This window comes from Drosophila tropicalis, unplaced genomic scaffold, assembly GCF_018151085.1.
Source record: "Drosophila tropicalis isolate 14030-0801.00 unplaced genomic scaffold, ASM1815108v1 contig_106, whole genome shotgun sequence".
NCBI lineage: Eukaryota > Metazoa > Arthropoda > Insecta > Diptera > Drosophilidae > Drosophila > Drosophila tropicalis.
In genome coordinates, this window is record NW_027172422.1 from 4,429 (window position 1) to 14,462 (window position 10,034).

General features: G+C 43.4%; 2 protein-coding genes across 2 annotated transcripts; both read right to left on the minus strand.

The window, feature by feature from the left end:
• Positions 1–288: 288 nt before the first annotated feature.
• LOC137572435 (uncharacterized) lies at positions 289–933 on the minus strand (the record flags this gene model as incomplete). Its single annotated transcript, XM_068284200.1, has 1 exon — positions 289–933. A coding segment is annotated over exon 1 (645 nt), but the record flags the coding sequence as incomplete, so codon positions are not given.
• A 56-nt stretch (positions 934–989) lies between these two features.
• LOC137572426 (uncharacterized) lies at positions 990–4,614 on the minus strand. The gene is made up of 3 exons (XM_068284189.1): positions 2,646–4,614; positions 1,439–2,563; positions 990–1,387 (listed from the first exon to the last, which is right to left on the minus strand). The coding sequence occupies exons 1-3, from the start codon at positions 4,612–4,614 to the stop codon at positions 990–992; spliced, it is 3,492 nt and encodes a 1,163-aa protein (XP_068140290.1).
• Between the last annotated feature and the right edge of the window lie 5,420 nt (positions 4,615–10,034).

Genomic DNA, 10,034 nt, shown 5'->3' on the forward strand with positions numbered 1-10,034 from the left:
ACATGTAAGCTTAAAGCGCAAGATGCAACGGTTAATTTCCCAGCACGTAGGCTGGCGCTTAAGTATAAGTATGAAAATGAAAGAGAATGAGTGATATGGGTTAACCCATTGGTGGCTGCGTCGGGTCTGCTGGGCAGTTAGTGGATTTCGGCGGCAACATTCCCCCCCAGTAAAGCTGCTCTCTTCATGGGGTTGCTTTGCTCCATTACAGCCGACGTCTAATACAGCTACTTTAGCCACGGGCCGTTGAAGAGTCCCATTGGCGGTTCTGATGATCACTCGACGCACCTGGTTGTCTCTGGCCAGGATTGTTTGCTCGACTATACCTTTTGGCCATCTATTTCGGGGCAGAGTCTCGTCCAATATTACAACGACGTCTCCAGCTGCTATTGGTGGTCTCTTCGTAAACCATTTTCCTCGCCTGGCTAAATCTGGAACGTATTCGCGTACCCATCGTCGCCAGAATTGATCGGCGAATTCTTGAACAGCTTGCCACATGTGCTGTACGGTGTGTGTGGTTTTGAAGACTGGTTTATAGCCGCTTGCTGATCCTAGTAGTAGATGGTTAGGGGTGATAGCCTCGTCGTCTTTGCTGTCCAGAGAGACAAAAGTAAGGGGTCTGGAGTTTAGGATAAATTCCACTTCCCATAGTGCACTTTGTAGGCCTTCACTGGTGAATTTTCTCGCTGGGCAGATTGCGTAGAGTACAGTCTTGACGGAACGAACAAGTCGCTCCCATGCTCCCCCCATATGAGGAGCGGCTGGTGGATTAAATTTCCATTTGATGTCATCGAACGCCGGTTGCACGGCGTTGAAGTTGATCGTCTGCGCTTTGTCACAGATAATCTTTTCGGCAGCTTTGAAGTTAGTGCCATTGTCGCTGTAAATTTCTCTTGGGGTCCCGCGCCGATTGATGAAGTTTCGGATGCACATTATGCACGATGCAGTGTCCAGAGAGCACGCCAGTTCTATATGCACCGCCCGTATGGTTAGGCAGGTGAAAATAACTCCCCATCTTTTTCGCTTCGCCGTCCTACAGCGACCAAGAAGGGCCCGAAGTAGTCGATACCGACGTAAGTGAAGGGACGTTGGTAGGCAGCCAGCCTGGCAATGGGCAAGGGAGCCATTTGCGGTGGATCAGGCATGGCGCTCTCATTTTTACAGCGTTGGCAAGACTTCCGCATGCCTTTGTATAAGACTCGTAGGCGTGGTATGTAAAACATGCCGCGAATCCTGTTAATACACGTCTCATGGGATGTGTGGTGCATTTCCTGATGATACCAGTTCACTATGAGCCGAGTAATGTGGTGCCCATATGGGAGCAGTATTTGGTTTTGGCCGTTTAGGTTTTCTGCTCGCCCTCGGGTACGTAGGAGCTGGTTTTCGTCTAGGAAGATATTCAAACATATGAGTTTAGAATTTGTTTTTAAAGGTTTACCTCTCGTTAAGTTGCGAATTTCTGGGTTGAATTCAGATGACTGCGCATGCCGCAGTAGGAGTGTGCGTGCCTGCTGAATCATCTCGTAAGACACCTCTGTAGGTGGCGATGCCTTTGTTTGTTTTGCTTTCAGTTTCTCAATATAGAGAATAAAACGCGCTAAAGCTCGATATAGCCTGCGCCAGTCGGAAAAATATTCCGCGTTAAGTTTTAGCTCCATCGGCGCATTGTCGATGAAGAGTATGTTGTGCCTGACTTCAGCATTGTTTGGTGGCCCCAAATCATCGCATTTTGGCCACTCGTGTTGATCCTGCAGCAAATAGTCCGGACCGTGTAGCCAAGTTTCATGTTTATTGGCGTTGTGTGTTTTAGTAGCAAGATCTGCAGGGTTAAGGTTGGTTGGAACCCAGTTCCATTGGCTAACGTTTGTGAATTCCAGTATTTCGCCAACGCGGTGCATGACGAATTGCTGAAACTTTCGTGGATCCATACGAAGCCATTTGAGAACAGTCTTTGAGTCGGACCAATAACAACTCGAATTAATTGACAAACTTGGATTGCGTTGGATTCGGTTACTCAGCTTTGCTCCGATCACTGCGGCCTGCAGTTCCATCCTTGGTATAGATAGTGGACTCAACGGTGCCACTTTCGCCTTGGAGGCCACGAAGCTGAGGTAGGTTCTTTTCCCCTGGCGTATCCGAAGGTAGCAGACTGCTGCGTATGCCAATTCGCTGGCGTCAACGAACGTGTGTAACTGGACATCATGGACTTGATCGCTGCTGTCGAAGTAACATCTCGGGATGGTCAATCCGGCGATTGTTGTAAGGATCCGTTTCCATCGTATCCATTTGGGTAACAATGCGTCGGGCAAACCAGTGTCCCAGCCAATGCCGCTTCTCCAGACTTCTTGCAGTAGGATTTTGAGCTCTATTGTAAAGCATGAGATGAAGCCGAGTGGGTCGTACATTGACATAAGTACTTGCAAGAGCTCGCGTTTGGTTGGTGTTTTGTCGCTGTCCAAAACGTTGCGCTTCAACCTGGCGAACTTGCAGATGAATGTGAATACGTCGGAGTTCGGCACCCAGTATAAGCCGAGTACCTTTTCCGTGGCGGTAATTTCGACAGCTTCGGGGGAGCAGCGAATCGCTCTTTAGTATTCGAAGGACCTCCTTTGAGTTCGAAGACCAATTGCGTATGTGGAAACCACCTGCTGCATGGATATCTCTGACTTGAGTTGCGATGTTTCCGACTTCCACGTAGTCGTCGCCACTGTATATAAAATCATCCACGTAGTGGTAGTCCTTCACGGCTTGTGCTGCTTGAGGGTACTGTTGGCAGAATCGATCTGCATTTTTGTCGCGAATAAAGTGTGCAATGCAGGGTGCGCAATTGATTCCGAAAGTAAGCGCTTCCATAACATAGACGTTAGGCTCTTGCCTCTCGGATTTGCTGTCGAACCACAGAAACCTTTGCGCATGGGTGTCTGCTGGTTTCACTCGGATCTGGTGGAACATCTCGGCAATATCGCCACAGATCGCCACTCGTCCCACTCGGAATGAGAGCAAGAGGTCAAACAGGGAGTTGAGGAGATCTGGGCCACTCCAGATGTAGTCATTCAGGGCCTTGCCGCCAGATTGGGCGGCTGCGTCCCATACAAGCCGGACCTTCTCTGGTTTATTTGGATTTTTAGTTATGAAGGTTGGTAGATACCATGTCCGTCTGTTTGGTGCAGCTATTTCCTCCGGCGTCAGCATGCGAGCATAGCCCTTTTCGACGAGGTTCTCGATTTGCTTGGTGATTTGCTCCTTCAACTGTGGTTGTCGGGAAAATTGCTTTTGTAGGCATTTAAGCCGTTTTAGTGCGTTTGCGTAGCTATCAGGTAATGAAACTTCAGGGTCTTTCCACATTAGGCCGACCTCGTACCTGCCATTCTTAAGGGAGGTAGTAGATTCAAGTCTGGTTAAAGCTTGAGTTTCTTCTGGTGATGATAGCGGTTTTGCTGTGGTAGCGTCTAATGAGAACGCTTGTTTGATGATCTCATGTAGCTTAGCGTCTGCGTCCCTGCATCCACACATGTGAACGCTCACATTAGCTCTAGTGGCCCTTGATCGCGTGGAGCTTTGTAGTGCCCATCCCAGTCGCGTCTTTGACGCTATTGGTTGGTGCCATGCCCCCTCTTTGATTTTAAGGGGTACGGCGAGGTTCCAGTTATTTGTGCCGATTAGGATGCTTGGGCGTGCGTTGGTGTATGATGCTATCGGTAGTCCCGCTAGGTGGGGGAATTCTTTGGCGAGAGCCCTTATGTCGATAGACTGTACAGGTAGATCCAGGGTATCTACACTGTGAACCTCTTCCAAGTAGAATTGATTGCCATTATGTGGATTGGCAACCGTAAGCGTGACACGTTCCGATGCATTTTCTTCGCGTGTTGTATCGTTGGTCCATTTTAGGCACAGTGGATCTGGAACGCCTTTTAAGCCGAGCTGCTTAAAGACCTTGTTGTCGATGAGTGTTAGTGCCGATCCCTCATCTAGAAATGCAAAAGTGTTAGTGACTTTCGTTTTATTGATGATTTGTATTGGAATGACACGGAAATATGTTGAGCCAGACTCTCTGGATCGCTGGGTGTGCTTGCCCTCCGGCGTATGCACGTTGGTGACCATAGCTGGCCTGTTTGGGCTGCTGGATTTCGCAGCCTCTGGTATTGGCTGCATCTCGTGGATCAATGGGTGATGTTTGCTTCGGCAGCCTCGTATGCCGCAAACCTTCTCACGTTGGCACTTTTGGTGATGACGGTTTAGGCATTGTTGGCAGAGCTTGTGATTTTTCAGAAAAGAAATCTTTTGTTGATGTGGCGTGGCTTTGAACGATGGGCAGCTGTGTATTTTGTGCCCAGGTTCGTTACATACGACGCACGTAATTTCCTTGACCTGCTCTTCAGGTGCCTCTGTGTGATGATTTAGGCTTCCGCTCTTCTTATGGTAAAGCGGTGATGTTACCTGGCTTGCTGCTTCAGCTATGTCGTAGATCCATTTGCTAAAAGATTCCATTGATGGTATCTTAGTGTCTTTGGGAAACATTGCCCACTGCAGCTTCAGTTGTGTGGGGAGTTTCTCTAGTAGCTCTTGTACGAGCATTGGGTTCTGCATGTAACCTGTGAGTCCACATGCTTCCATCGTTGAGTAGATGTTTCGTACACACAGTGCGTATTCGATAAGTGGTTCAAGCTTATCTTTTATTGCGGGTAGTTGCCGCGTTTTTTCCAGTAAGTTGTGCAAAATATGCTCTGGCCGACCGAAACACATACGTAATGTTTGTATGATTTCAGGGACCATTGCGGGTAAAAGGAGTTTGGATTGAACTAACTCACGTGCTTTTCCCTTTAGGCTAGCTTGCAGCCGCATAAGATTTTCTGCATTCGTATACCCAGCGATTTCCGTACTTGTCTGAAAACTACTGTAGAATAGAGGCCAGTTCTGAGGATTGCCATCAAATGTTGGAAGCTCTTTCGGTATCGCTTGACGGGCTGCAAGTTGTGCCGCGCTTGGCATTGCTGTGTTTAGGTCTACGTCCATTCGCACTTTATTTTCTGGATAGTACGATGCAGCCCTGTTTTGAGTATTCGTAAAATTCCAGGGTGCCATCGGCGTAGCACTTAGGTGGGTTGTTCGCGTGTCGTAGCACGCGTGTTGTTTGAGGTTAGGAACGGCAGCTGCGGTGCCTCGTGATCGTAATGCCACGTGTCACGCACAGCTGAGTGTGTGACCATCGCTTTTTGTTTGGCAGAAGTAAAAATAGGAACAGCTGTCCTAGCTGTGTCCTGGAATATTTTTGGAGGGCATAGACCAAAGTCCCGATCCGGTTCTTGTAGCGGCCCCGTTGGTTTTGCTGGTGACGAAGTAGCCTGAGGTTCGCCTGCTCGTGTGGTATTTCCGAGGTTCTGCAATGCGTTGCTCAATATGGTTGTGATGACTTCCGTTGACACGTTGACGCAGTCGCAGTTCCAGCTGTTCTCAGATTTCTCGTCTATTACTCCAGCGCAGTCGAAATGATACCAGGAACAGCATCGATTGCATTGCACCATGCGGTCACTGTCTTCCTGCATGCATTTCTTGCAATGATATATTCCACTTGATAAGTCTTTTGTTGCCATGGTTTACCAATGAGTTTATACTTTTAAGCGACGTTGATTAGTTACGTGACCTATGTACATATGTAGGTCGTAAACGGTTGACCGTTGAGGTTATGTATGTATCACAATTTAGTGTTTGGTTATGCAATCATCGAGGTTAACCTCTATATGATTTACTTGTAGAACCGTGGGTTGACCCGTCGAGTTGAGTTAAATAATTAACTTTTTCGGTTTCTTTAGTGGTTTACCACTGTTAGATTAATATATAGAATTAATCTGTAGAATTAACTTATGGAATTAATTCATGGCCTATAGTTTATAGAATTAATTATAGAATTAATTCCTGGCATAATTTATAGAATTAATTATAGAATTAATTCCTTAATTTATAGAATTAATTATAGAATTAATTCCTGGCGTAATTTATAGAATTGTTGAGTTTGGCGCTAAGGTTCGATGTTTTAGCGGGCCCACAAAAACACTTCACTTTTCACGTGATACTTCATTTATTTCTTCCACGTGTTTTCTTATGCTAATGGTAGGCTAAGTGGGTGTGTGTATGGTGAGCGAGCGAGTCGGTAGTTGAGCCGCTATAAATTAATCGCCCTTACTCGCGGTTGTAACCAAACTGTTCTGTCCGCCGCTTAGTAACAAGCATAGAACCTAACATGTAAGCTTAAAGCGCAAGATGCAACGGTTAATTTCCCAGCACGTAGGCTGGCGCTTAAGTATAAGTATGAAAATGAAAGAGAATGAGTGATATGGGTTAACCCATTGGTGGCTGCGTCGGGTCTGCTGGGCAGTTAGTGGATTTCGGCGGCAACAGGGAAATTTAATTTTGGGAAAGGGGGGAACACAAAAAAAAAGAAACCCCCCCCCCAAAAAAAATATATATATTTTTTAAAAAAAACAAAAAAAAGGTTAAAAAAAACCCCCCCAAAAAAAAAAAAAATTAAAAAGAAATTTTGTTTATACTTCAGGGGTTGTATATCTCAGCCGGATCGGACCACTATATCAGTCGAAAACAGTGACTTTTGTAAATAACTTCGTTACATTTAACGCAATTGCTTTCAAATTAAACATTTGTTAGTTTGAGATATCTGTTAATGACTGTGCCGAATTTGATAAGGATCGGGTGACAATATCATATAGCTCCCATAGGAACGATCGGTGGAAAACAGTGACTTTGATCAATATCTTCGTTAATTCCTATGATTGTAGGCCATTCTTTCGCAAACATAAGCCTTTTTATATAAAACGTTCTTCCACATTGATGGCTAAAAGGTAAGAAATCAGTTACCAAAAAAGTTGCAAGGGTATACAAACTTTGACGCGGTCGAAGTTAGCCCCGGCCCTCTGGTTTTTAGTTGTGAAGGCTTACTCTGCACGTTAACCCTTGTGTCAGTACTGGTCAGTATATTCTTATACACAGATTTTTTTACCTTTGCAATTATTATTTTTTATTTTTTTCCTTTTTAACATAAATTAACTTTTTGATAAAATGGTTGTCTGCTCAAAAAATAATTGCATAGTTTGCCACTAATGCGGTTGACTCCCATGATAATATTCTTTGTTGGTTGTGTGACAATGCGGTTCACGTTAAGTGTGCAGGTTACACAGGCAGAATCAAGAAGTCTATTGCCAAAGGTGATGGCTTAAAATATGGATGTGATGCTTGCCGTGAGGTTGAGAATGAGATGCGCTTATTCATGAGGCGGACTAGAGATAGTTTTGACACTTTAAGGGCAGGCTTTAACAAACTACAAGCGGAGTTTACTGCGGTGGAGACTCAGTTCAGAAGCTTGTCGCTTATGAATGAGTCTCCGAAACGTAAAAGAACCAGTCCTTGGGGTGTTTCTTTATCTGTTGATCCGCCAGCATCTCTTGCACCTATCTTTTTTGTCTTTTCAAAATAATAAAGTGAGCACTGATCATTCAATTGCCGATATGTTTGCGAGTTTTTTCAAAACAACCTATTCCTTAACGGAATATCGAGCAAGTCCGTATGCTTATCAGATAGAAAAGGCTAATTGCATTTTCAATCCAGTAATTGATGAAAGTTCTCTCTTCTTAGCGAACTTAAACTAGTTAAACCTGTTTATTCTCCGGGGCCAGATGGTCTACCTGGATGTGTACTCAGGTTCTGTGCAAACGCATTATGTAAACACATTTTAAAATTGTTTCTATTGTCTTTCGAATCTTCCTCTTTTCCATCTATTTGGAAAGAGTCGTATATCATTCCTCTGCATTAAAATGGCAAAAAGTCCGAAGCCTGTAACTACAATGGTATCTCAAAATTGTCCGCAATTCCGAAAGCTTTTGAGAAAATTATAACTTCTCAATTTCAACATTTTTACTGCTCTATTATTTCGCCATTCCAACATGGGTTTGTGAAACGTAGGTCTACAACCACTAAACTTTTAGAATTTACCTCTATAATTTTCAAGGGGTTCAAAAATGCTAAACAATCTGATGTCATATAAACTGACTTCAGCAAAGCCTTTGATTCCGTTACTCATACCCTATTACTTTCTAAGCTGAGCGACATTGGGTTTCCACCCCTTTTCCTTTCTTGGGTTCGAGAACATTTAACAAATAGAAAACAGAGGGTACTTTTTAAGTCTTCTTTTTCCGATTCCATTCCTGTGACTTCTGGTGTACCTCAAGGTAGTCATCTTGGCCCTCTGCTTTTTACACTATTCATTAACGATCTTCCATCAGTCATTGCTTATTCGCGTGAGCTTATGTATGCTGACGATGTCAAGCTTTGTCTTACTTATAATAATATAGATTCATTTAGTCGGCTACAAGCTGATCTTAAAAACTTTCAATCCTGGTGCCAGTTTAATCTATTAATGATTTTTTTCGTAACTCTCATCTGGTCACTTGTTTTCTAAACAATAGTCCATTAGAGCGTCTAAATTATATGAATGATTTGGGCGTACTTATGGACCATAAGTTAAATTTTAACACCCATATTTCCACCACGGTCGCAAAGGCCATGAGTGTTCTGGGTTTCATTATAAGATGGTCAAAAGAATTTGATGACCCCTATACAAATAAAGTTCTTTTTACTTCGCATGTCCGTCCTATTTTAGAGTATGGATCTTGCATTTGGTCACCTCAATATGAGTTGCACCAGATTAGACTTGAATCCGTTCAAAAGCAGTTCTTGCTATTTGCTCTTTGTGGCTTAAGCTGGGATCGCAATGTCAATTTGCCTTCGTAATCTAGTAGACTTCTCTTGATTAACCTTCCGTCCCTAACTAACCGTAGAATTATGCTTGGTGTCATTTTTATGCACAAGCTCCTAATTGGTAATATCGACTCGCCTGAGATATTAGCTCAGGTAAATCTGTCGGTACCATGTAGACGGAGTAGACGGAGTAGACATCCTTTGATAACTTTATCCCTTAGTCGTTGTTCTTCTAATTATGCCATGCATGAACCTTTTAGGGTGCTTTGCTCTGATTACAACCTTCTGGTTTCTGAGCCGATGCTCAGAGTTTTTTCTATTAATTTACTTAAAACATCTATCCTATCACATTTAGTTAATAGATATCTATAGTATTATTTGTTTGTCTGTTTTTTCTATTGTGTATTTGTCCACGCGATTCGTGCCGTGCGATATACGGCTGCACTCCTCAGTCTGTCGGGTGGGAGGTGGGCAGTTATCTGCTTGGGGGGGGTGAACGTACTGTGCATAGTATCTTCAACGTCCGCTATATATACTTTTTCTTCCCCAGATTTTACTTTACTTCCAAAGTGATGTCCTGCCGGGGGACATAAACTTATTTCCTTTTTACTTTGAAAAGCAATTTCTTTTACCGGTCCTGTCGGTTGAGTCAAATGCGGAATTGTTTCTTGAGTATTGTGGTTGAGTTTGTATTGAATTGTGTTGTATTTATTCTCACTTTTACCGTTCTTCTTCTCCCAACACTTTTTAAACCCTGTGACATCTATTGTTGTTGCCACTATGTATTTATTACTTTCTGATTTGTTGCATCCCGAAAACGATCTAACCAAATTGAGTATTTTGACCTAGTAGGCAATCAATCTTTGTAACTCCTTCTTTTATGATTTGGGTATATACGTTTACCCCCATTATTATATCAACCTTACCAGGTTTATTAAAGGTAGGATCAGCAAGTACATAGGATTGCCATTTTGACATATCCACGCTTACCCTTTTATTGGAAGAGCTTTCATTAACTTTGGCAACACAATTGTCTCAACCTTAAAAAGTTCTTTCCATATTTTTATCTTATATTTTGATTTTTTGGCTTTTCTTTACGACACGCACAATTTAGTATTTGAACCGCTTCTTCAAACAAAATCGTACTCTGTTAACCTCTATCAATAAGGGCTCTTAGAGTCTCATATCCTCCATTTACATTTTTTACTTGTATTAGAGCTGTAGCCAACAGTGTTGATTGTGCCGTTAAACAAGTATTAACTCTCTCC

Coding starts and splice junctions, on each gene's coding strand:
- LOC137572426 (XM_068284189.1), bottom strand. CDS start 4,614: ATGGAAGCATGTGGACTCACAGGTTACATGCAGAACCCAATGCTCGTA. Junction 2,564..2,645: donor CAGAGATATCCATGCAGCAG/GTGGTTTCCACA, acceptor GCTCCCCCGAAG/CTGTCGAAATTACCGCCACG. Junction 1,388..1,438: donor AATTCGCAACTTAACGAGAG/GTAAACCTTTAA, acceptor ATATCTTCCTAG/ACGAAAACCAGCTCCTACGT.